We start from the raw sequence: 27,899 nt of genomic DNA, 5'->3' as shown, positions 1-27,899 counted from the left end.
CCTGGTGCATGAAACACAAAAAGTTAGTATGCAGGTGCAGCAGGTGATCAGGAAGGCCAATGGAATCTTGGCTTTTATTGCGAGGGGGATGGAGTATAAAAACAGGGAAGTCTTGCTGCAGTTATACAGGGTACTGGGGAGACCACACCTGGAATACTGCGTACAGTTTTGGTTTCCATATTTAAGAAAAGATATACTTGCTCTCGAGGCGGTTCAGAGAAGGTTCACTCGGTTGATTCCGGAGATGAAGGGGTTGACGTATGAGGAAAGGTTGAGTAGGTTGGGCCTCTACTCATTGGAGTTCAGAAGAATGAGAGGCGATCTTATTGAAACATATAAGATTGTGAGGGGGCTTGATCGGGTGGATGCGGGGAGGATGTTTCCACTGATGGGTGAGAATAGAACTAGGGGGCATAATCTTAGAATAAGGGGCTGCCCTTTCAAAACTGAGATGAGGAGAAACTTCTTCACTCAGAGGGTAGTAAATCTATGGAATTTGCTACCCCAGAGAGCTGTGGAAGCTGCGACATTAAATAAATTTAAAACGTAGACAGTTTCCTGATAAGGGAATTAGGGGTTACGGGGAGCGGGCAGGGAAGTGGACGTGAGTCGAGATTCGGATCAGCCATGATCCTATTGAATGGCGGAGCAGGCCCGAGGGGCCATGTGGCCTACTCCTGCTCCTACTTCTTATGTTCTTATGTTCTTATGAAGAAAGGTTGAGCAGGTTGGGCCTATACACATTGGAGTTTAGAAGAATGAGAGGGGATCTTATTGAAACATATAAGATTCTGAGGGGGGATTGACAGGGTGGATGCTGAGAGGATGTTTCCCCTGGTGGGGGAATCTAGAACTAGGGGCATAATTTCAGAATAAGGGGTCGCCCATTTAAAACGGAGATGAGGAGGAATTTCTTCTCAGAGGGTCGTGAATCTTTGGAATTCTCTACCCCAGAGAGCTGTGGAGGCGGAGTCAGTGAATATATTCAAGGCAGAGATTGACAGATATTTGAACTACAGTGGGGTCAAGGGTTATGGGGAGAGAGCGGGAAAGTGGAGTTGAGGCCAAGATCAGATCAGCCATGATCTTATTGAATGGCGGAGCAGGCTCGAGGGGCCAAATGGCCGACTCCTGCTCCTATTTCTTATGGTTTCCCATGGCACGTACACAGGTACTCAAAACAAAGTGTAAAGTTATGCATTTTGTCCTTATTTTTATATTTCCATTATGAATTCCTATCTCCACATTTAGAATGGAAACTGGCTATGTAAACTTGTCACACTGTAATTGCACCCTCCCACCAGTGGTGGCGCTGCAGCACCTTCACTGGGCAGAGGGTGTAATTACAGCCTGAGAACTTTACATCAACAGTTTTCATTATAAGTGTGAACACAGGAATGTCTCTCCTGCTTCCGTCTCAGCTTTCCTTTCCTGCTTCCTTTCCTTTAACTTTCCTTTTTGACTCTCTCTCCTTTGCTGCTTCTCTCTTTCTGTCTGTCTGTCTGTCTGTCTGTCTTGCCTATCAGACGGTAGGTGGTGCAAAAGCAACCACCCAACTGCATTTGGGGTGGGGGTTGCAGAGAAAACGTTGCCCTGAGTGGCTCCCTTCCCATCCTCTCCCCCAACCACTCATGTTCCCTTCCTATCCCCGACCGTGGACAATATGAGCTGGTCAGAGACAGCAGCATGGGTTTCCAACGGGGAAGTCATGACTAACTAACCTAGTTGAATTTTTTGAGGAGGTCACTAATGTGATAGATAAGGGCGTGTCTATGGATGTTATTTATATGGACAATCTCTCTGTCTCTCCCTCTCTCTCTCTCTGTCTCTCTCTCTTGCCCTCTCTCTCTCTCACCCTCTCTCTCTCTTGCCCTCTCTCTCTCTCTCACCCTCTCTCTCTCCCTCTGTCTCTCACCCTCTCTGTCTCTCACCCTTTCTCTCTCCCTCTCTGCCTCTCTCTCCCTCTCTGTCTCTCTCTCTCTGTCTCTCTCTCTCCCTCTGTCTCTCCCTCTCTCTCTCCCTCTGTCTCTCACCCTCTCTCTCTCTCTCTCTTGCCCTCTCTCTCTTGCCCTCTCTCTCTCTCTCTGTCTCTCACCCTCTCTCTCTCTCTCTGTCTCTCTCTCTTTCTCTCTCGCCCTCTGTCTCTCTCTCTCTCACCTTCTCTCTCTCTCACTCTCTCTCTGTCTCTCTCTCTCTCGCTCTCTCTTGCCCTCTCTCTCTCTCTCTCTCACCCTCTCTCTCTCTCACTCTCTCTCTGTCTCTCTCTCTCGCCCTCTCTCTCTCTCTCTCTCTGTCTCTCACCCTCTCTCTCCCTCTCTGCCTCTCTCTCCCTCTCTGTCTCTCTCTCTCTGTCCCTCTCTCTCCCTCTGTCTCTCCCTCTCTCTCCCTCTGTCTCTCACCCTCTCTCTCTCTCTCTCTCGCCCTCTGTCTCTCTCTCTCTCACCCTTTCTCTCTCTCACTCTCTCTCTCTCTCTCTCTCGCCCTCTGTCTCTCTCTCTCTCACCCTCTCTCTCTCTCTCTCTTGCCCTCTCTCTCTCTCTCTCACCCTCTCTCTCTCTCACTCTCTCTCTGTCTCTCTCTCTCTCACCCTCTTTCTCTCTCACTCTCTCTCTCTCTCTCTCTCTCCCTCTCTCTCTCTCTCTCTCGCCCTCTGTCTCTCTCTCACCCTCTCTCTCTCTCACTGTCTCTCTCTCTCTCTCTCTCTCTCTCGCCCTCTCTCTCTCTCTCTGCCTCTCTCGCCCGCTCTCTGTCTCTCTCTCTTGCCCTCTCTCTCTCTCTCTCTCTCTCGCCCTCACTCTCTGTCTCTCCCTCTCTGTCTCTCTCTCTCTGCCTCTCTCTCTCCCCTCTCTATTTAAAACATTTGTTGACGTTCACAGAACAGAAACAAAAGCTACAACAGATGTGTAATTCGTACTTTGTCATTTTTTCCACTCTTTCACACAGACACACATTGACGGAGACGCACTCGATATAAATTGTACTCGGGGGAGCGTTGGAAACGTGCCCTCTTGTTTCTCAAATTTATTTGAAGAAAAGTATTAAGCAGAAAGTTGAGTGTAAAGAAACCGTTGCCTCAATATCACTGGCTCAGCCTGGGGAATTAGGTAGTCGGCACAATCCAAATTCTGCTCACAGAGTCACAGGCCTGAGCATAAATATCAAATCTATGTCCAGGCTTTTGGGGCAAGACTAGGCCTTCAAGTGATCTTTAATGAAAGATTAAAGGACACAAAAAACAACTGATAAACATGATCATGTCATTGTGGGAATATGTAATTCTGTTATCAGTTGCCGAGGGGGGAATTGGCAGATAAAAACAAGTTCAGAAAGCAACTTCGGAGAATCGTGGTTACCCGGTGGCCAGATTGGGCCATCAGAGGGTGAGCTTACATGGTAAAACGCATGTAAAAGTGGATGTAAGATGTTATAATGGAAAAAGGTAACAGTAAAAGAGAATTGCTGCAGACAGGAAGTATAAGCAGATATAAGATTTTTTATATATTATAAACATATAAACTGTGTGATTTGGTAATCTTACAATAACTAACGATGGGTTAATGGAGTTACTTACCTCTAGTAAAATCCCCTCAGCTGTTCCCAGATATCAATACAGTTTTGGACAGTGAAAGTATTTAATTACTGACACTCAAATCCTTGGCAGAATGAGCTGTGTGTGAGTGGAGACAGGAAACTCCCTCACTGCTGGGATTTAAGCACTCGTGTTATATTTTATATTTTTACAACTTAGCTAAGCTCCATGCACCAAACACAAGCTTCCTTGTGCACAGATCATTAGGCCTGTAGCTGCTTAATCATTTTACTAACTGAAAGGAGCCTAACTATGACCTGTTACTAATCTGTTCTACATCTTACAATCCCACATCACAGGATGAATAAATTCAAACATCGATAAAGTTGAGAAAATTACTCAAGTGTCAATACAATGTAAGGATTTTAACAAATAAAATTCAAAACTCAAAACCAATGTAAGCTTATTTATATTAATATATGGTTCTCAGATATCCATTTCTTTGATACTAATTTAAGACGTTTTCTTCCCCCAACCAAAGTTCTTAAGTGACATCAGCTGACAGCAGACATCCAGCTGCCGAGTGCTACAGAAGCCGCTCATTCGATATTCATCCAGAGACACGAAACTTCCTAATTAATCACACAATCGGCATTGTCCCACTTCAAGAATACAGATTGTTTTCTAATCGAAGAGAGGGAGGTAGAGAGGCGGAAGTTTAGGGAGAGAGTCCCAGAGCTTCAGGCCCAGGCAGCTGAAGGCACGGCCGCCAATGGTGGAGCGATTAAAATCTGGAATGCGCAAGAGGCCAGAATTGGAGGAGTGCAGAGATCTCGGAGGGTTGTTGTTGTGTATGTACTTTTAATAGAATAACTGGTCTCAGACTGCAGTTCCGGCAGTGACCACCCCTGTATAAAAGGCGCTAGTGAGCCTCTGTTGTTTTCAGTTTCACTATTGACTTCCATCAGTAAAGACTTATTTTGTTCCACTCCTGCTGTCCGTGTCTCAATCATTCACGGACGTAATACTGGCGACGAGCAGATACGAACCTACCTACAGTCTGCACCACCTCCTGGGATCCATTCCTATAGCGAAGTGAGCAGAGGTCGAGGTCAGAAAGAAAAGAAAGTAAGAGGCAGTAGAAACGGGCGTCGACCGTGGGCATCCGCCCTGTGTTGCGGAGTTGAAGATTGCTGGAGAAGCTGTCGGATGCGGGGCCTGGTTCCTGTCGACGGTGCTTCAGCTAATCGGGCTGGTGGCAGGTAGTGCACTGATCCTTCCTGGGCTGCGGCGGTCGCGAACTCGAGCGGGTGGTTTGCAACGGGGCCGAGCAGCGTTGTCGGGAAGAAGAGAGAGAGAGGGTGGAGCACACAGGGCGCGGCCGGTGCTACGAAGCCGGGCTGCGTATAGACCCGCGAAGAGGGAGCCAAGAGTCCCACAGGGTTGTTCCACGACAGGAAAATAATAAAAAAATATATATATATATTAAACGCGCAAGAAACCGTGGAAAGCAGTGCTAACAACAGCGGGGAAGAAGGCAAAGCGCGGGAGGCGCCATCTTAATCAGCGGGGAAGACGGCAAAGCGCGGGAGGCGCCATTTTGTTAAATCGGGGAAGAAGGCAAAGCGCGGGAGGTGCCATTTTAGATTTGCAAGATGCCGAAGACTGGCTGTATCACTGCTTTTGATAATACAATAGAGGACTGGACCACGTATGTGGAAAGAGTCGAGGTATATTTCGAGGCAAACGAAATAGCGGAGGAGAAAAAGGCATCGATATTGCTAAACTTAATGGGCGCTAGAACGTACGGCCTATTGCGGGACCTGATTACTCCAGCCAAACCGAAGGCGAAGAGTTTTAACGAAATTGTTGCTGTCCTACAGGAACACCTAAACCCTGCACCGCTGTTGATAGCAGAAAGATTTAAATTCCACAGGAGAACTCAGCACAAAGATGAGAGCAATGCTGAGTATCTTATGGAACTACGCAAGCTATCAAAGCACTGCCAGTTCGGAGCAGGACTGGCAGATACCCTACGGGACAAATTTGTCTGTGGACTCCTGAGTGAAGGAACACAGAAGAAGTTACTCTCAGAGAAAGAGCTGACGCTAGATAAGGCTTTCAGCGTGGCAGTATCGTATGAAGCAGCAGCCAGGGGAGCTGCAGAAATTCAACAAAAACCACAGGAATACGGCATCCACGAAATGACACGGGGATTTGCAAAATGTTATCGCTGCGGCAGAACTAACCATGACCAGAAGGACTGCTGGTCCAAAGACAAAATATGCAGGCAATGTGGGAAGATGGGACACATTGCACGAGTTTGCAGGTCTGGGAAGAAGACCAGCGACAACAAAAAGGCTACTAAGGAACCATACAAGAAAGTACAAAAGATGACGGACCGTAGTTCCGAAGACCAGATGAGCGATAGTGAATCCGGGAACAGGAGACTAAGCTGTCTCAAACTTCACAATGTAATCGCAAAAGAGGATCACCGAACCATTTGGGTCACCCTCACGATAGCAGGGTCCCAAGTTAAAATGGAATTGGATACAGGATCAGCGCTAACCGTCATGAATCGACGAGACTACGAGTGGCTATTGTCACACATACCCTTGAGAGAGACATCCATCATCTTGACGACGTATACGGGGCAAAAAGTATACCCCAGAGGAAAAATAAGGGTGCCTGTCGAATACAACGGCAAGAAAATACGGAAATTGTATCTCTACATACTGCCAAATGGTGGACCACCGTTATTGGGACGGGAATGGATCAGGAAGATAAACTTAGATTGGCACTCCATTCATGCAATGACGGTGGACGGTAAAAAAGATGAAGACGTCACTCCTGGATGATTGTCAACAATCTTAGCTAACGCCAAAGAGGTATTTCAACAAGAACTGGTCACGCTTAAAGGCGTAACCGCCTCGATAAAAATAGAAGTGAATGCAGTTCCCAAGTTTTTCAAAGCAAGACCGGTACCATATGCAATTCGCCCAGCCGTCGAGGCAGAGCTGGAGAATCTGGAGAAGGCGGGCGTGTTGTCTAAGGTCGACTGGAGCGAGTGGGCGACACCCATCATTCCTGTCATGAAGAAAACGTTAAGCAATAAGTCCGGGGAGCCAAGGAAGATTCGCATCTGTGGAGATTTCAAGGTGATGGTGAACCCAGTCCTTCACACAGTACAATATCCTCTTCCAAGGATAGAAGACATCTTCGCCTCACTGTCTGGAGGGAAGCGTTTTACAAAAATTGACCTAGCACAAGCATATTTGCAGATGGAGGTTGAAGAGTCCTCTCGGAAGTATCTCACGATAAACACTCACAAAGGTCGTTACCAGTATCATCGATTGGTATTCGGAGTAGCATCGGCTCCGGCGATATGGCAAAGAGCGATGGAACAATAGAGTCATAGAGTCATAGAGTTTTACAGCACAGAAAGAGGCCCTTCGGCCCATCGTGTCTGCGCCGCCCATCCATCCCTGTCCAGTCTAATCCCATTTTCCAGCATTTGGTCCATAGCCTTGTATGCAATGGCATTTCAAGTGCTCATCCAAATGCTTCTTGAATGTTGTGAGGGTTCCTGCCTCTACCACCCTTTTAGGCATTGAGTTCCACATTCCAACCACCCTCTGGGTGAAAAAGTTCCTCCTCAAATCCCCTCTAAATCTCCTGCCCCTTACCCTGAATCTATGCCCCCTTGTTATTGACCCCCCTACTAAGGGGAAAAGTTCCTCTTTATCTACCCTATCTATGCCCCTCATCATTTTGTACACCTCAATCAGGTCCCCCCTCAGCCTTCTTTGCTCCAAGGAAAACAACCCCAGCCTGTTTAGTCTTTCTTCATAGCTGAGGCGCTCCATCCCAGGTAACATCCTGGTGAATCTTCTCTGCACCCTCTCCAAAGAAATCACATCCTTCCTATAGTGAGGCGACCAGAACTGCACACAGTACTCCAGCTGTGGCCTCACCAGCGTTTTGTACAGCTCCATCATAACCTCCCTGCTCTTATATTCTATGCCTCAGCTAATGAAGGCAAGTATCCCATATGCCTTTTTAACCACCTTATCTACCTGTTCCGCTGCCTTCAGGGATCTATGTACATGTACACCAAGGTCCCTCTGGCCCTCTGTACTTCCTAGGGTCCTACCACTCATTGTGTATTCCCTTGCCTTATTTGTCCGTCCAAAATGCATCACCTCGCACTTTTCAGGGTTAAATTCCATTTGCCACTTTTCCGCCCATCTGACCAACCCGTTTATATCGTCCTGTAGCCTGAGGCTTTCCTCCTCGCAATTTACCACCCCACCAATTTTCGTGTCATCTGCGAACTTACTGATCATACCTTTTACATTCTCATCCAAATCATTTATGTAGATCACAAACAACAAGGGACCCAGCACCGATCCCTGAGGTACCCCACTGGACACAGGCTTCCAGTCACAAAAGCAACCTTCGACCATCACCCTCTGCCTCCTGCCACTCAGCCAGTTTAGGATCCAACGCGCCAAGGCACCCTGGATCCCATGGGCTCTTACCTTCTTGACCAGTCTCCTATGCGGGACTTTGTCAAAAGCTTTACTGAAGTCCATGTAAACCACATCCACAGCATTTCCCTCATCCACCCCCCTAGTCACCCCCTCGAAAAATTCAATCAGATTTGTCAGACATGATTTACCCTTGGCAAAGCCATGCTGACTATCCCCGATTAATCCTTGCCTCTCCAAGTGGAGACTAATTTTGTCCCTCAGAATTTTTTCCAATAATTTCCCTACCACAGATGTTAGGCTCACTGGCCTGTAATTCCCTGGTTTATCCCTGCTACCCTTCTTGAATAATGGTACTACATTAGCTGTTCTCCAGTCTTCTGGTACATCCCCTGTGGCCAGAGAGGTTCTGAAAATTTGTGTCAGAGCCCCTGCAATCTCCTCCTTTGCCTCCCACAGCAGCCTGGGATACATCTCGTCCGGGCCTGGGGATTTATCCACTTTTTGGCCTGCTAAAACCGTTAGCACCTCCTCCCTCTCGATGCTAATATGTTCAAGTATGTCACAGTCCCCTTGCCCGATTTCTATGTCTGCATCGTCTTTCTCCATAGTGAACACAGATGCAAAAAATTCATTTAAAACCCCGCCTACATCATCTGGCTCCACACACAGATTGCCACTTTGGTCCCTAATGGGCCCTACCCTTTCCCTGGTTATCCTCTTGCCCTTAATATACTTATAAAACATCTTAGGATTTTCCTTTATTTTGCTCGCCAGTGTTATTTCATGGCCCCTCCTCGTCCTCCTAATTTCTTTTTTAAGTATGCCCCTGCACTTTTTATACTCCTCTAGGGCTTCTTCCGTCTTTAGTCTTTTGTAACTGCCAAAAGCCCCCCTTTTATTTCTAATGCATTTTTGTATATCCCTTGTCATCCAAGGTTCCCTTTGCTTGTTGGTCCCACCCTTGACCTTTACAGGAACATGTTGGCGTTGTACTCTCTCTATTTCCCTTCTGAAAGTCTCCCACTGTTTTGATGTGGATTTTCCTATAAGTAGCTGCTCCCAGTCCACTTTGGCCAGATCCTGCCTTATCATATTAAAATCGGCCTTCCCCCAATTTAGAACCCTTATTTCCGGGCCGTCTTTGTCTTTTTCCATGACCACCTTAAATCTCACCGAATTATGGTCACTGTCGCCAAAATGCTCTCCTATTGATACTTCCACCACTTGCCCGGCTACATTCCCCAGAATTAGGTCCAGTACCGCCCCCTCTCTTGTAGGACTTTCTACATGTTGGCTCAAAAAGCTCTCCTGGATGCATTTTAAGAATTCTGCACCCTCTAAGCCTTTCACACTCTGACTATCCCAATTAATATTGGGGAAGTTGAAATCCCCCACTATTATTACCCTATTATTTTCGCACTTTTCTGAGATTTGCCTACATATCTGTTCCTCTATCTCCCCCTGACTGTTTGGGGGCCTATAGTACACTCCCAGCAAAGTGCTTGCCCCCTTTTTGTTTTTAAGTTCTACCCATATGGCCTCATTAGAGGAGCCCGCTAATATATCATCCCTCCTTACAGCAGTAATTGACTCCTTAATTAATATTGCAACACCCCCTCCCCTTTTACACCCCCCTCTGTCTCGCCTGAAGATTCTGTACCCCAGAATATTGAGCTGCCAGTCCTGACCCTCCCTCAACCATGTCTCCGTGATAGCAACAATATCGTACTCCCATGTGTTCAACAACACTTTCAGTTCATCCACCTTATTTGCAAGACTCCTTGCATTAAAATAAATGCCTTCCAGCCCTGCCATATTCCCTTTTGCCTTCACATATTTGCTCTGCCTTCCCAGCTGACTTGTTTTTTCCTCTGTATTTGGCTGTAAATCACCCCCTACTATAGCTCCACTCTGTACCCCATCCCCCTGCCAAGTTAGTTTAAACCCCCCCCCCCCAGCAGTGCTAGCAAACCTCCCCGCAAGGATATTGGTTCCCCTCTGGTTCAGGTGTAAACCGTCCGACTTGTACAAGTCCCACCTTTCCCAGAAGCAGACCCAGTGATCCAGGAAACTAAAGCCCTCCCCCCTGCACCATCCCTTTAGCCACGCATTCATCTGTTCTATCTTCCTATTCCTATACCCACTAGCACGTGGCACCGGGAGTAATCCAGAGATTACAACCTTTGAGGTCCTGCTCTTTAATCCTTCACCTAGCTCCCTAAATTCTTGCTGCAGGACCTCATCCCTCTTTTTACCTATGTCGTTGGTACCAATGTGGACCACGACCTCTGGCTGTTCACCCTCCCCCTCCAGAATGCCCTGCAGCCGCTCAGTGATATCCTTGACCCTGGCACCAGGGAGGCAACAAACCATCCTGGATTCACGTCTACGGCCACAGAAACGCCTATCTGTTCCCCTTACTACAGAATCCCCTACCACTATTGCTCTCCCACTCTTTTTCCCCCCTTCCTGGGCAGCAGGAGCACTCCCAGTGCCAGGAAGTTGGCTGCTGCTGCCTTCCCCTGGTGAGTCATCCCCCTCAACAGTATCCAAAGCGGTATACCTGTTTGAGAGGGGAATGGTCACAGGGGTCTCCTGCACTACCTGCCTGCTTCTATTGCTCCGCCTGGTGGTCACCCATTTCCTATCTTCCTGTGCAGCCCTTCCCTGCGGTGTGACCAACTCACTAAACGTGTTATCCACGAACCTCTCAGCATCGTGAATGCTCAACAACCCATCCACCCGCAGCTCCAGCGCCTCAATGCGGTCTGCTAGTAGCTGCAGATGGATGCATCTCTGGCACACGTGGTCATCAGGGGCACCGGCAGTGTCCCTGAATTCCCACATAGAGCAAGAGGAGCATAACACGGGGCTGGGCTCACCTGGCATGACCTTCCCTTTACTTAATTTAAATTAATTTACTATCACCAATTAAAAATATCTCTAAGGCGCTTGTATAGTCTACCAACAGTCCCTGCTACACCAGAAAAGACCCTAGTAACTATAAACTACAGAGTTAAAGTTTAAAAAAGAGAAATACTCACCAACCAATCACTTACCTGCTCCCTGGTGACATCACATACTGATTACTTTTGACCTCTCTCCCCACTGCTGAGCTGGTGTGCCTCGCCTCTCTCCGGTTTTTATACCGGGCTCCGACTCACTGCTCCCGCTGGTCCGAACTGGTCTCGGGCCTCGCCTCTCTCTGGTTTTTATACCGGGCTCCGACTCACTGCTCCCGCTGGTCCGAACTGGTCTCGGGCCTCGCCTCTCTCCGGTTTTTATACAAGTCCTGCAAGGGATTCCGGGGACTCAGTGTTACTTGGACGACATCCTTGTGACAGGTGAAGATGACAGTGAACGCCTTAACAACCTAGAACAGGTGCTCACTAGACTACGGGAACATGGGCTGCGAGCCAACTGCCCCAAGTGCAAATTTTTTAAGAAACAGATATCGTATTGTGGCCACGTGATTGATGAAGAGGGGTTACATAAGTCCCCTGACAAAATTGAAGCGGTTGTTAAGGCCCCAGCGCCTGAAAATGTGTCGCAATTGAGGTCATTCCTCGGATTGGTGAATTACTACCATAAGTTTTTGCCGAATTTGTCAACAATTCTGCACCCACTGAAGGCCCTTCTACGAACGGGGGTAGCATGGAAATGGAGCGATGATTGTAAGCGTGCTTTTCAGAAGAGTAAGGACTTAATCACTTCAAGGGAAGTATTGGCTCACTACAACCCAGCACTGCCGATCAGACTGGCGTGTGATGCGTCTCCCTACGGCATTGGGGCGGTACTGTCACATAAATTCCTTGATGGTTTAGAGAGGCCGATAGCTTTTGCGTCACGCTCGTTAACTTCTGCCGAGCGTAACTACGCCCAGATTGACAGAGAGGCCCTCAGCCTAGTGTGGGGGGTGAAGAAGTTCAATCACTACCTGCACGGTCAAAAATTTACTCTACTAACCGATCATCAACCTCTTGTCTCCATTTTCAACCCTCAGGAGGGCGTACCGATAATGACAGCACAACGGCTGCAGAGGTGGTCCCTTTTCCTAGGGGCACACCAATATGACATCGAGTACAAAGGAACTAAACAGCATGGAAATGCTGATGGATTGTCATGCCTACCGTTGCCGACGGTGGAAGAAGAAGACCTTGCAGTGGATCCAATGGAGTTATTCCACTCGACCATAGTCGAATGTCTCCCTGTGACGAATGCAAACATAGAAAAGGAAACATGGAATGACCCGACACTATCACGGGTCTATGATTTAACGGTGAAGGGATGGCCAGCACATGGCGAACCACTGCTGCCAGCATTCTCGCCAAGAAGAGAACAGCTGTCAGTGTGCAGAGGAACCTTGATGTGTGGATCCAGAGTAGTAATCCCACCTAAGTTGACAGATAGAGTGCTCAATGAGCTTCATGAGGGTCATCTGGGTGGGGTAAAAATGAAGAACTTAGCCAGAGCATTTGTGTGGTGGCCGGGAATCGATAGAGAAATCGAAGAGATGACCAAGAGCTGTGCAGGATGCCAGAAGGTCCAAAACGCCCCACCACAAGCTCCTCTGCATCCATGGGAGTGGCCCTCATCTCCATGGCAAAGGGTGCACATTGATTTTGCTGGTCCCTTCATGGACTCGATGTTTTTAATTGCGGTGGATGCACATTCAAAGTGGCCAGAGGTAATAAAAATGTCCTCAACCACCACGGAAAAAACTATCACAGTTTTACGAACCATATTCGCCAGGAATGGGCTGCCTGAACAGATTTGCTCTGACAATGGACCACAGTTTGTGTCTGAAGAGTTCCGGAGGTTCTTAAAGAACAATGGTGTTAAGCATTACACATCTGCCCCATATCATCCAGCCACTAATGGATTGGCCGAGAGGTTTGTCCAAACATTCAAGAAGGCTATCAAGGCAATGTGTAATGAAGATATACCCCTACAACACAAGGTGGACAACTTCTTGTTTGCCTACCGGAATGCGACACATGCGGTTACCAACCAAACTCCAGCCATGATGTTCTTCAATCGAAGACTACGATGCCGCTTGGATTTGGTTAAGCCAAACGTCCGAAGAGATGTGGAGAACAGGCAGTTTCAGAATATGAATGAAAGGCCAACCAGGAGTTTTAAGATAGGTGAACCAGTTTTGGCCCGGGACTACCGCACTGAGAAATGGCAGCCAGGAACGATTTGTACACGACAAGGACCTCTCATGTTTACCGTGGACGTTGGGGAGAGCATTGTAAGACGCCATGCTGACCAGATTCTAGAGTCACTGGAAAACGTCAACTCCACACCACGATCTGATACACCTGGTAATGAAATCGACGTTCCAATTGCAGCTACCGCAGAACCGGTAATATTGGAAGCAGATGAACCAAACAACAACATTGATCCCGACTAAACATTGCCAGAAGAACCTGATACCCCACAGAGGCGTTATCCAGACAGAATCAGGAAGCCTCCTCAAAGACTGAACTTATAATTGCTTAAACTTAACCAATGTATCTAGCAACAGTAATTGTGATTGTAATTAGTTATCATTTAGTTGTTAAATGAATGTTATGTACTGTTTATCTAAAAGGGGAGGAATTGTTGTGTATGTACCTTTAAGAGAATAACTGGTCTCAGACTGCAGTACCGGCAGTGACCACCCCTGTATAAAAGGCGCTAGTGAGCCTCTGTTGTTTTAGTTTCACTATTGACTTCCATCAGTAAAGACTTATTTTGTTCCACTCCTGCTGTCCATGTCTCAATCATTCACGGACGTAGTAGTTGTGGGGCTGGAGGAGGTTACAGAGATAGGGAGGGGGCGAGGCCATGGAAGGATTTGAAAACAAGGATGAGAATTTTGAAATCGAGGCGTTGCCGGACCGGGAGTCAATGTAGGGCAGTGAGCACAGGGGGTGATGGGTGAACGGGACTGGGTGTGAGTTAGGACACGGGTAGCGAGCACAGGGGGTGATGGGTGAACAGACTGGGTGTGAGTTAGGACACGGGGCAGTGAGCACAGGGGGTGATGGGTGAATGGGGCTGGGTGTGAGTTAGGACACGGGGCAGTGAGCACAGGGGTGATGGGTGAACGGGACTGGGTGTGAGTTAGGACACGGGTAGCGAGCACAGGGGGTGATGGGTGAACAGACTGGGTGTGAGTTAGGACACGGGGCAGTGAGCACAGGGGGTGATGGGTGAATGGGACTGGGTGTGAGTTAGGACATGGGGCAGTGAGCACGGGGGTGATGGGTGAACGGGACTGGGTGTGAGTTAGGACACGGGGCAGTGAGCACGGGGGTGATGGGTGAACGGGACTGGGTGTGAGTTAGGACACGGGTAGCGAGCACAGGGGGTGATGGGTGAACAGACTGGGTGTGAGTTAGGACACGGGGCAGTGAGCACAGGGGGTGATGGGTGAACGGGACTTGGTGCGAGTTAGGACACGGGGCAGTGAGCACAGGGGGTGATGGGTGAACGGGACTGGGTGCGAGTTAGGACACGGGGCAGTGAGCACGGGGTGATGGGTGAATGGGACTGGGTGTGAGTTAGGACACGGGGCAGTGAGCACGGGGGTGATGGGTGAACGGGGCTTTGTGCGAGTTAGGATACGGGCAGCGAGCACAGGGAGTGATGGGTGAATGGGACTCGGTGCGAGTTAGGACACGGGGCAGTGAGCACAGGGGGTGATGAGTGAACGGGACTTGGTGCGAGTTAGGACACGGGGCAGTGAGCACAGGGGGTGATGGGTGAACGGGACTGGGTGTGGGTTAGGACACGGGTCAGTGAGCACAGGGGGTGACGAGTGAACGGGACTTGGTGCGAGTTAGGACACGGGTCAGCGAGCACAAGGGATGATGGGTGAACGGGACTGGGTGTGAGTTAGGACACGGGGCAGCGAGCACAGGGGGTGATGGGTGAACGGGACTTGGTGCGAGTTAGGACACGGGCAGCGAGCACAGGGGTGATGGGTGAACGGGACTGGGTGCGAGTTAGGACACGGGGCAGCGAGCACAGGGGTGATGGGTGAACGGGACTTGGTGCAAGTTAGGACACGGGGCAGTGAGCACAGGGGTGATGGGTGAACGGGACTGGGTGTGAGTTAGGACACGGGGCAGTGAGCACAGGGGGTGATGGGTGAACGGGACTGGGTGCGAGTTAGGACACGGGGCAGTGAGCACAGGGGGTGATGGGTGAACGGGACTGGGTGCGAGTTAGGACACGGGGCAGTGAGCACAGGGGGTGATGGGTGAACGGGACTGGGTGTGAGTTAGGACACGGGGCAGTGAGCACAGGGGGTGATGGGTGAACGGGACTGGGTGTGAGTTAGGACACGGGGCAGTGAGCACGGGGGTGATGGGTGAACGGGACTGGGTGTGAGTTAGGACACGGGGCAGTGAGCACAGGGGGTGATGGGTGAACGGGACTGGGTGTGAGTTAGGACACGGGGCAGTGAGCACAGGGAGTGGTGAGTGAACGGGACTTGGTGCGAGTTAGGACACGGGGCAGTGAGCACGGGGGTGATGGGTGAACGGGACTGGGTGCGAGTTAGGACATGGGGCAGTGAGCACAGGGGGTGATGGGTGAACGGGACTGGGTGTGAGTTAGGACACGGGCAGCGAGCACAGGGGTGATGGGTGAATGGGACTTGGTGCGAGTTAGGACAGGGGCAGCGAGCACAGCGGGTGATGGGTGAACGGGACTAGGTGTGAGTTAGGACACGGGGCAGTGAGCACAGGGGGTGATGGGTGAACGGGACTTGGTGCGAGTTAGGACAGGGGCAGCGAGCACAGGGGTGATGGGTGAACGGGACTTGGTGCGAGTTAGGACACGGGGCAGTGAGCACAGGGGGTGATGGGTGAGCGGGACTGGGTGTGAGTTAGGACACGGGGCAGTGAGCACAGGGGGTGATGGGTGAACGGGACTTGGTGCGAGTTAGGACACGGGGCAGCAGAGTTTTGGATGAGTGCAAATTTACGGAGGGTGCAAGTTGGGAGGCCGGTGATGTAAACGTTGGAATAGTCGAGTCTGGAGGTAACAAAGGCATGGATGAGGGTTTCAGCAGCAGATTGGCTGAGGTGGGGCGGAGACAGGCGATGTTATAAAGGGAAACATTTGTACTAAACCTTCACCTGCTTAATCCTAACATTGCCCAGAATCAGCACAATATCTAAAAACCTTCTATTGTCTGTATTTATAGACTTAACACACTGACTGTTTCACCGGGGAAGTCTGCACTGGTTGAACTCAGAGTGAGAGCAGGTGTGAAAGTGGTAGAATAGTAACTGGCCAAAAATGTTAGACTGCTTTGCGAGGCTATTAATTTCTAACAAAGCTCCTAAGATTTACCATCTACAAGATGCACTGCAGCAACTCACCAAGGCTCCTTCAGCAGCGCCTCCCAAACCCGTGACGCCACAACCTAGAAGGACAAGGGCAGCAGGCGCATGAGAACACCACCACCTCCAAGTCACAAACCATCCTGACTTGAAAGTATATCGCCGATCCTTCATCGTCGCTGGGTCAAAATCCTGGGACTCCCTACCTAACAGCACTGTGAGAGCACCTTCACCACACGGACTGCAGCGGTACAAGGCGGCGGCTCACCACCACCTTCTCAAAGGGCAATTAGGCTGGGCAATAAATGCTGGCCTTGCCGTTGATGCCCACATCCCATGAACGAATAAAAATTAAATTAACCCCATTAATCGCTGAAGTTCTAACTCAGTAAATTTTAGTCAGATTCTACTTTGCAAAATGAGAATTCAGTCAGATTATACTGAATCTTGGGTAGACATGGAATGAACTGTTCAATTCCAGATTCAGCAGAACCATAACCATAAAGCTCTGGAACATCACCAGAAAATTCCCAACCTCGTGTTTAAATCTGTTCATGGCCTCACCCCTCCCTATCTCTGTAACTGTTATGTTCATTAATAAATAGACATTCTTATTATGAACACAGCTAGCTTTTGCTAGTTGCTTTATTGAGCACATGTGGACTGGTACAGTATCTGTAGAGGCTTCCATCTTGACTGCTGCCTTGTGGGTAGCCTAGCCTCATGGGTAATGTAGTCTTAATATAATATATAGCTGGGTAGTGTAGTCTTATACATACAGCTATATACAGCTCTACTGCTACACCTTGTGTCCACTATAGAATGACATGCTATTGATCACAACATCCCCCTTTCTTTGAGGTTTAACAAAATCAATATCAATCAACTTTCAAGGAAACAATAAAGATAATATCAGTAACACTTTTGTTAGTGCTCTATAAACATAAACATTTTCAAAACAGCCAACACATTTTCAAAGCTTTACATTGTACTCAAAGATTAAGTCTATCAGGCTCTTTTACTTCACGTGTGGATCTTCTCAACACGGGTAAGTCTGATGTGTCTTCATGAGATTGTTCTGGCGGTGAATGACAAGATGCAGTTGCGGCATTGTCATCAATCTGGTCTTGAATAGTCTCTTGTGTTTTTAGGAGGGAACGGCGGTTCCTCCTGAGAATCTGTCCTTCCTCAGTTCTAACAGTGTATGACCTTGGTCCTACTTCCTCAAGAACTGTAGCTTTCCTGTTCCATGCATCTGGATCCTCAATCCTGACAACATCATCCTTTGTCAATGGTCTTAGAGTTTTGGATGACTTGTCATAGTATGATTTCTGTTTCAGCTTTAACAGTTGAAGTCCCTGTCTCAGTTCCTCACTTTGCTGTTCTTTTGCACAGCAGGGTAGCGTGGTGCGCAACTTACGACCCATTAGTAGTTCAGCAGGTGAAGAACCACAGTCTAAAGGTGAGGCTCGGTAGCTCAGCAGGGCGAGATAAGGATCAGACTTGCTTTCTGTTGCTTTCTTCAGTAGCTGCTTGAGAACTTGAACACCTTTCTCTGCCTTAACATTTGACTGAGCATACAAAGGACTGGATGTGATGTGCTGAAAGTCATAATGTGCTGCAAACTGTTCCCACTCCTTACAGTTGAAGCACGGACCATTGTTGCTAACGGCAATCCTGGGAATTCTATGTCTGGCGAAGATGGATTTCACATGCATTATGACACTACTTGCTGTGGTGCTTGAGAGCAGCGCCATCTCAGGATAGTTAGAATAGTAGTCAATCACTATTAGATAGTCTTTACCATTTAAATGGAAATGGTCCATACCAACCTTTTGCCATGCTGCTGTTGGTATGTCAGCTACTATCATTGGTTCCTTTGCTTGTTTGTTTTGGTGTTTCTGACATGTCTCACATTTGCCTATCATGTTCTCAATGTCCTTATTTATGCCAGGCCAATAAACAGTGGCCTAGAAATTGGGTTTTGGCGCAGCGACGGCTTTAGCGCCGGAAGTTAGTGCCGGAGCTAAGTCGCGCTGGGCGGGCCAAAAATTCATTAGTTCTGCGCCCAAACGGCTGCCAGCGCTGCTGAAAGCTGTTTGCGCCTGAAAACTGGCGCTACGCGCTGAATTGCGGTGCTATTCCGGCGCTGCGGCGCCCGCTGCGGTGCGGCAGGTTCGGGAAGTGCAGGCCTCCTCCTTCCCTTAAGGAGGAGCTGCCTGCACCCGGCCGCGGCCCGCGAAAATCATTGTAAAAATGAGCCCGGCACCTCGGACAAGTGCCGGGCTTGCATCTGTCCCGGGGGGGGGGGGGGAGAAGTCCGGGGAGGGAGCTGCGGCCAGGCGGCCGGCGGGAAAGCGGCCGGCCGCCGTGGGGCCTTTAATGCGCCGGCGCAAAGTCCAGTAAGGCACCTCTGCCAGAACGTTGCTTGCGGCTGCCACGGGCGAGGCGGCCGCAAGTCAATTTCGGAGTTCGGGCGGGTTACCATGGCAACCGGGACGCTGCGCACACCGATGACGTCATCGGTGCCGGCGCAGTGCTAACGGCCTAACGCCGATTTAGGGACCCACTCAATTTCTAAACTGGCCATAACTCCGGCGCTAGGCCCTCTAGCGCCTCAAAAGCGGCGCTAAGCCTACCGAATTTCTAGGCCAGTGTCTCTTGCTCTCCTTTTGCATTTTTCAATTCCGAGGTGTCCCTCATGAATCCTTTTGAGCATGTCTTGACGTAGAGCCTGTGGAATGACTATTCTGTTCTGTTTTAGTAATAGTCCACTTGCGACACTCAATTCTGACCTTATGTGAAAATATTTTGGACAGGAACCTTTTGGCCAACCATGATGAATGTTCTCTATTACTGTTTGTAATACTGTATCTTTTACTGTTTCTTCTGCTATTTGCTTTGATTTTGTGTCTGACACGGGCAGCGCAGTAGTGACCATACTCACATGAACATCCACGTCTTCTTCAGTAGAGCTCACTTGACTCATTGTGGGTGCTCGGGATAGTGCATCTGCTAACACTATGTATTTGTCTGGTGTGTAGATCAGTTCAAAGTCATATCTTTGCAGCTTCATCATGAGTCGTTGAATCCTTGGAGACATCTCATTCAGGTTTTTTTTATGATGGCAACCAGAGGGCTGTGGTCTGTCTCAACTGTGAAGGTGGGAAGTCCATATATGTAGCCATGAAACTTTTCTAGTCCAACTACCAAGCCTAGATATTCCTTTTCAATCTGGGCGTATCGACACTCAGTATCAGTCATAGACCTGGAGGCATAGGCAACAGGCTTCCAATCTTCACCCTCTGCTTGTAGCAAGACTGCACCTAAGCCATCCTTTGATGCATCCGTTGACACTTTGATTCTTTTGGTTGGGTCAAAGAAGGTGAGTACAGGTGTGGTTGTCAGCACTGTTTTGAGGTTTATCCACTTTTGTTCATGTCTTTCTGTCCATGCGAACTCATTTGTTTTATGTTGCAGGTCTCGCAGACAGGCTGTCTTGGCTGACAAGGTAGGAATGAACTTTCCAATGAAGTTTATCATCCCCATGATGCGTAGCACTCCTTTTTTGTCAGTGGGTCGGGGCATTTTGAGTATGGCGTTAACTTTTTCCATATCTGGCTCTATTCCTTTACCAGATAGATTATCTCCTAGGAAAGTGACTTCCTGGACGCCAAACTGACACTTGGCTTTGTTGAGCTTCAGTCCATTCTGGCGTATGCTCTGTAGCACTTTAGTCAGTCTCTCATTGTGTTCTTTCAGTGTGGAGCCCCAGATGATGATGTCATCAACATAGACCCGAACTCCTTCCAGACCTTCAATTATGTGTTCCATCGCTCTATGAAAGACTTCAGATGCAGATATTATCCCGAAAGGCATTCTGAGGAAACAATACCTGCCAAATGGTGTGTTGAAGGTACAGTATTTGGTGCTCTCTTCATCCAGTTTTAGTTGCCAAAATCCTTGTGAGGCATCGAGCTTTGTAAAGTATCTGGCACCTGACATTTCACTGGTGATTTCTTCTCGCTTGGGAATCTGGTAGTGTTCACATTTTATGTTTGCATTTAAGTCCTTTGGATCCATGCATATTCTTAGATCATTGTTCTTTTTCTTTACACATACCATGGAGTTAACCCAGTCTGTTGGCTCTTCGACTTTCCTGATGACTCCTAGTGTGGTCATTCTGTCCAGTTCATTCTTGAGCCGGTCACGCAGGGGTGCTGGAACTCTTCGTGGAGCATGTACCACTGGCTGAGCATCCTGCTTTAGCTGGATCTTGTAAGTGAATGGTAGAACTCCAAATCCTTTGAACACATCCTGGAAATTATTCACTACAGAATCCACCGAGTCATCTGGTCTGCTTATGGCACAGTTTATACGGTAGACTCTCTTGACCAGTTCTAAGTCCTCACAAGCTTTGTCACCCAGTAGTGAATCAAGCCTTTCAGCCACAACAGAAAACATGAGATGATGCACTTTGTCTTTGACTGTCACTTTAAGTCTGCATACACCTAAGCTATCTATTTTCTGTCCATTATAGTCCTTCAGTAGTACTGACTTTTTCTGTATTTTGGGCTTTTCTTTCATATTGTTAATGTCACTCATACTGATTAAGTTTGCTTTTGCCCCAGTGTCTAGTTTCAAGGTAACTAATGCTCCATTTACCTGTAGTGGGATCATCCATTTGTCCTCTTTTACTGCATTAACTTTATGTTCAGCATTGTCCATTTCTGAGGGCTGCACATTTTCTGTATCCTTTTTGATATTGTCACATGACACCATTCCTACAAAAAATGTCTCACTTAAATCAGTGTCCTCAATTACATTAACTCGTTGCCCTTTCTTAGTTTGTACTTTTGAAAAGCATTGTTTGGCAAAGTGATTCTTTCCATTACACTTTGTGCACATTTTTCCAAATGCTGGGCATTGTCTTAACTGGTGTTTGTAACCACAGCGTTTACAATTAAAAATTTCATCCTCCGATTGCTTTTCATTTCTGTTCTGCCCATGTTTCTTCCCCTTATAGGACACAGCACTGACAGCAGCATTATCACTCATTACAATCGCATCATTATTGATTTCAGTGAAAGTCTGCGTGTGCTTTCGAGCTAGCTCGCTGGCTTGGCATATTTTCACCGCATTTTCCAAATTTAGTTCAGTTTCTCTCAACAGACGTCCCCTGACTTTTTTATCATGAATACCAAACACAATCTGGTCATGAATCATGGATGCTTTGAGCTCAGAGAAATTACATGTCTGTGCTTTCAGTTTCAGATCAGTTATAAAGCTATCAAAAGTCTCATTTTGTTGCTGTGTCCGAGAACGGAAGATGTATCTTTCATACGTCTCATTCTTTTTGGGAGAACAATGTGCATCAAATTTCTGTAGCACATCATCTAATTTGTCTCTGTTCTCCACTGGATTAAATACAAATGTATTAAATACCTCTATCGCCTGTGGGCCTGCAACCGTAAGCAGCAACGCTATCTTCCTTGCGTCTGGCTTCGTACCGAATCCAATGGCTGCAATGTAGAGTTCGAATTGTTGTTTAAAAGTCTGCCAATTGTAGTCGATTTTTTCTGTGAGTTTCAAACGCTCTGGTGTCTTCAAATTCTCCATGTCGCTTTTCACAATTTTCAGCAGATCTTCACCACCCTGGTACCATGTTATGTTCATTAATAAATAGACATTCTTATTATGAACACAGCTAGCTTTTGCTAGTTGCTTTATTGAGCACATGTGGACTGGTACAGTATCTGTAGAGGCTTCCATCTTGACTGCTGCCTTGTGGGTAGCCTAGCCTCATGGGTAATGTAGTCTTAATATAATATATAGCTGGGTAGTGTAGTCTTATACATACAGCTATATACAGCTCTACGGCTCCACCTTGTGTCCACTATAGAATGACATGCTATTGATCACTACATAACCTTCTCCAGCTCTACAACCTTTAGAGATCTCTCTGCCCTTCCGACTCTGGACCCTTGCGCATCCCTCCACTCCCTTCGCCCCACCATTAGTGGCCGTGCTTTCAGCTGTCTAGGCCCCATACTCTGGAATTCACTCCCTAAACCTCTCCACCTCTCCAACACCCCCTCCTCCCAGCTCTTTTCTGAAGCATTTGGTCATTCCTCTGAATATCTCCTTCAGTGGCTCAGTGTTCATTCCGTGTCTGATTCTAGAATCATAGAATGGTTACAGCACAGTAGGAGGCCATTTGGCCTGTCGAGCCTGTGCCAACTCTCTGCAAGAGCACTTCAGCTAGTTCCATTCCCCTGCCCTTTCCCCGTAGCCCTGCAAAAAAAAATTTCTTCAGATACTTATCTAAGTCTCTTTTGAAAGCCATAATTGAATCTGCCTCCACCACCCTTCCAGGCAGTGAATTCCAGATCCTAACCACTCGCTGTGTAAAAAAGTTTTTCCTCATGTTGCTTTTGGATCTTCTGCCAATCACCTTAAATCTGTGTCCTCTGGTTCTCCACCCTGCCATCAATGGGAACAGTTTCTCTCTATCCACTCTGTCTAGACCCCTCAAGATTTTAAACACCTCTATCAAATCTCCTCTCAACCTTCTCTGCTCCAAGGAGAACAACCCCAGTTTCTCCAGTCTATCCACGTAACTGAAGTCCCTCATCCCTGGAAACATTCTTGTAAATCTTTTCTGCTCCCTCTCTAAGGCCTTCACATCCTTCCTAAAGTGCAGTGCCTATAATTGGACACAATACTCCAGTTGTGGCTGAACCAGTATTTTATAAAGGTTCATCATAACTTCTTTGCTTTTGTACTCTATGCCTTTATTTATAAAGCCTTGCTTTTTTAACCACTTTCCCAACCTGTCCTGCCACCTTCAAAGATTTGTGCACATATACCCCCAGGTCTCTCTGTTCCTGCATTCCCTTTAGGATTGTGCTCTTTGGTTTATATTGCCTCTCCTCGTTCTTCCTACCAAAATGAATCACTTCGCATTTTTCTGCGTTAAATTTCATCTGCCACGTGTCCGCCCATTCCATCAGCCTGTCTATGTCCTCTTGAAGTCTATCCCTATCCTCCTCCAAGTCCAAATCATTAATATATATCAAGAAAAGCAGTGGTCCTACTACTGACCCCTGGGGAACACCACTGTGTACCTTCCTCCAGTCCGAAAAACAACCGTTCACCACTACTCTCTGTTTCCTGTCACTTAGCCAATTCCGTATCCATGCTGCCACTGTCCTTTTTATTCCATGGGCTTCAACTTTGCTGACAAGCCTATTATGTGGCACTTTGTCGAACGCCTTTTGGAAATCCATGTACACTACGTCAACCGCATTACCCTCATCAACTCTCTGTTACCTCATCAAAAAACTCAATCAAGTTATACTCCCGGGAAATGCTTTGGATATTTTTCTATGTTAAAGGCACTATATATAAATGTAGGTTGTACCTAGGTACAGATTCAAGGGCTGCGTTAAAACAGTGAGAATTCGGCACACTTCCCGATATAAATTGAATCATTAGTCGGTTTTCACTTTTTGTATTTGCATAATTCAAAATAAAATGCAGATGATGTAATATGTAACTAATGCCAGGACGCCAGTATAAGGTAGTAATTTAATCTTTCAGTCCTGCTGATATTTATAATCCATTTAAGCCTTGCTCGCACTGTTAATGATGTCTCAAGAATGACTGGATTGAGTTACTGCCTCGTATCTCGCTGCCAGCTGTCTGTAGTTCCATAGCACCCTGTAACCGCATCCAATGTTATTAATGTATAATAATATCTGCTTTGGAAGCAAAAGTTCAAGTTACATGGCAACTGAAATGGTGTCGTTATTTCAGGGAATATACAAAGGAAATAATTCACCTGGAATATCAGCAACTAAAACTGACCTTTAAAAGTAAATTAATCAGAATACAATCAAATATCAGGCAAAGTGTTTGATTCCTCTGCAAGTTCAATTGGTGCCGGACTGGTGATGTGTTGAATGTTGTTCATTTCTGCTTTAACTGCCAAAAGTAAAGGGTGGAAAAGCTTTGATTGTCTCAGTATCTACAACAGATTGTTTTAATCCAGGATTCAACAGCAGCAATCAGCTGCTGAATTATAGACAGCAACAGTGACATTTAAAAACACAAATATTCAGACTCTGCAATTACAATAAATACACACTGTGGGACATCTGCAGCATTAAATACCCACTACATCTTATTGAAAGAAAAGTTCACTGCTAATCACACAGAGACAGAGGGGGGGAGAGAGAGAAAGACACAAGTGAAAAGAAAGGCAGTTTCATTCCTCATGCTAATTTGACTTACAAAAGAAGTTGAATTTTAAAGCAAACAAACACCTTTGAGGGAAACAGACAGGAAGTGAGAGTAGGAGGGGGAGAGGAGTAGGCACATCGGTTAAGGACGAGTGGGCCTTTTACCTCTCACCACCCAATCTTGGACTAGGGGAATGATGGGAGTGAGGGGGTGGGGCAGTGTGATTGATTGGGGGGGAGATGGGAGAGGCCGCTGAGGCCATACGTTCCCCAGAATCCCCACCTCGTGCAGCTGAGGAGCCAATGGAGATGTTAGTGACATCAGTCAATCTGAAGTCCATACCAGCATAAAGCAGTTGACTGATGCACGGTAACACAGAGCAACATGAAAGAGCAAAGGTCAAGGGCATCACTTGATGGCATGCATTTGGAGATTTGTACTGGCGTCTCCCGTATGATTCTACGGAGTAATGTGCAGTGTCGATGTGAATAGAGAATAGAGAAAACGCCCACTTCCCTAGAAGCCCTCACGACTCATTTCTTTTGTGCTAGTCCATTATTTGGTGGTCTCCAGCAAGTCAGGGGTTGAATGAGGGACACCTCCAGCAACCTTGGCTTACAACCCACTGCGGCATTAATAAAACACAGTAGAGCCTCCACCAGATCCGTTATTGAGCAACTCACAGGCCCTGATAGAGGGAGCATCCTTCGGGAGAACCCAACAAGTGTTTCCAGGGTAATGTTGACCTGCTGTATTCCAGGAGGTGTCCATGTGACGCGGCACAGCAAGACCCCAGTGATGAGCAGGATATTCTGGAATGACCCAAGGAACCAGATGATGCTGGAGCACAAAATCTTTGGCGCCATTCAGCCTGTTCCAAAACATTTTTTCCAGCTCACCTCATGCACCCTCTCCCACTACCAGTCCTCCTAAACCCTGGAATAAATCCTCATCACCAACATTAGCACTGTCAATCTACCAACCATTCAGCCATAGAACCATGGAAATATCCAGCACAGAAGGAAGCCATTCAGCCCATTGTGTCCTTGTCAGCTCGGTCCTTGAGGAATCCCAAATTAATCCCACTGTCCCACTCTCTCCCCATAGCTCTGTATCAATCCTAAACTAATCCCACTGTCCCACTCTCTCCCCATAGCTCTGTATCAATCCTAAACTAATCCCACTGTCCCACTCTCTCCCCATAGCTCTGTATCAATCCCAAATTAATCCCACTGTCCCACTCTCTCCCCATAGCTCTGTATCAATCCCAAATTAATCCCACTGTCCCACTCTCTCCCCATAGCTCTGTATCAATCCTAAATTAATCCCACTGTCCCGCTCTCTCCCCATAGCTCTGTATCAATCCCAAATTAATCCCACTGTCCCACTCTCTCCCCATAGCTCTGTATCAATCCCAAATTAATCCCACTGTCCCACTCTCTCCCCATAGCTCTGTATCAATCCCAAATTAATCCCACTGTCCCACTCTCTCCCCATAGCTCTGTATCAATCCCAAATTAATCCCACTGTCCCACTCTCTCCCCATAGCTCTGTATCAATCCCAAATTAATCCCAGTGTCCCACTCTCTCCCCATAGCTCTGTATCAATCCCAAACTAATCCCACTGTCCCACTCTCTCCCCATAGCTCTGTATCAATCCCAAATTAATCCCAGTGTCCCACTCTCTCCCCATAGCTCTGTATCAATCCCAAACTAATCCCACTGTCCCACTCTCTCCCCATAGCTCTGTATCAATCCCAAATTAATCCCAGTGTCCCACTCTCTCCCCATAGCTCTGTATCAATCCCAAATTAATCCCACTGCCCCACTCTCTCCCCATAGCTCTGTATCAATCCCAAATTAATCCCACTGTCCCACTCTCTCCCCATAGCTCTGTATCAATCCCAAATTAATCCCACTGTCCCACTCTCTCCCCATAGCTCTGTATCAATCCCAAATTAATCCCACTGTCCCACTCTCTCCCCATAGCTCTGTATCAATCCCAAATTAATCCCACTGTCCCACTCTCTCCCCATAGCTCTGTATCAATCCCAAATTAATCCCACTGTCCCACTCTCTCCCCATAGCTCTGTATCAATCCCAAATTAATCCCACTGTCCCACTCTCTCCCCATAGCTCTGTATCAATCCCAAATTAATCCCACTGCCCCGCTCTCTCCCCATAGCTCTGTATCAATCCTAAACTAATCCCACTGCCCCACTCTCTCCCCATAGCCCTGTATCAATCTAAAACTAATTCCACTGCCCCGCTCTCTCCCCATATCCCTCAGAGATTGTTTGAGGAGATAGTGTTAGGGATAGGTTAATTAGCAGCTATACGCTGCTTGTTTAGTGAGGTTTCGGGAAATGTATCTGGGTTCAGTTCAGTAAAAGCATATGCTTAAGATATTTAACTTGTGACAATATGTTTAAATTTAACTGTGAAATATCAAAGGAGCATCCCACAGATGTGATTAGAATTCAAGGCTGCAGCTGTTGCCTGTATTATAATCTTAATCAATGTCCTTAACATTCTTTCTCTCAGCAAAGTGTAGTTAATTATGAATTGTGAGGTCCACACAACAACAACAACAACAACTCACCACTGCTATTGTGGTCGCCTTAAAAATTTATGGCAATAGAGGCAGACATTCATTTTCTAGAAATTATTGAATGCTCCATATTGCTGCGCAACAATCGCTGGGACTGCAGCATATAACCCCGTGTTGATGTTGTGTGCAACATGTTAATCCCGTGTTGCTGTTGTGTGTGACATGTTAACCCCGTGTTGCTGTTGTGTGTGACATGTTAACCCCGTGTTGATGTTGTGTGCAACATGTTAACCCCGTGTTGCTGTTGTGTATGACATGTTAACCCCATGTTGATGTTGTGTGCGATATGTTAACCCCGTGTTGATGTTGTGTGCAACATGTTAACCCCGTGTTGCTGTTGTGTATGACATGTTAACCCCGTGTTGATGTTGTGTATGACATGTTAACCCCGTGTTGATGTTGTGTAGGACATGTTAACCCCATGTCGATGTTGTGTGCAACATGTTAACCCGTGTTGATGTTGTGTGCAACATGTTAACCCCGTGTTGATGTTGTGTGCGATATGTTAACACCGTGTTGCTGTTGTGTATGACATGTTAACCCTGTGTTGATGTTGTGTGACATGTTAACCTCGTGTTGCTGTTGTGTATGACATGTTAACCCGTGTTGATGTTGTGTATGACATGTTAACCTTGTGTTGCTGTTGTGTGCAAAATGTTAACCCTGTGTTGCTGTTGTGT

The 27,899-nt window shown here is 47.3% G+C and overlaps 1 protein-coding gene across 1 annotated transcript; it reads left to right on the top strand.

The window, feature by feature from the left end:
* The first annotated feature begins 609 nt into the window (after positions 1 to 609).
* Positions 610 to 4,517, top strand: LOC147103489 (uncharacterized). Its single transcript, XM_086011815.1, has 2 exons — positions 610 to 3,945; positions 4,071 to 4,517. Exon 1 carries the CDS (start codon positions 1,773 to 1,775, stop codon positions 2,853 to 2,855), a length of 1,083 nt encoding a protein of 360 aa, XP_085867941.1. The 5' UTR covers positions 610 to 1,772; the 3' UTR covers positions 2,856 to 3,945; positions 4,071 to 4,517.
* The last annotated feature ends 23,382 nt before the right edge of the window (positions 4,518 to 27,899 follow it).

The sequence above is a fragment of the Somniosus microcephalus genome, chromosome 19 (genome assembly GCF_052327205.1).
Source record: "Somniosus microcephalus isolate GS21.2 chromosome 19, FLI_Smic_1.0, whole genome shotgun sequence".
Taxonomy (NCBI): domain Eukaryota; kingdom Metazoa; phylum Chordata; class Chondrichthyes; order Squaliformes; family Somniosidae; genus Somniosus; species Somniosus microcephalus.
The sequence above is the reverse complement of the archived record's forward strand: the minus strand, read 5'-3'. Positions and strand labels throughout refer to the sequence as shown.

Bases quoted from the DNA above. Each gene is read 5' to 3' on its own strand.
- LOC147103489 (XM_086011815.1), top strand. From the start codon at position 1,773: ATGGATGTTATTTATATGGACAATCTCTCTGTCTCTCCCTCTCTCTCT.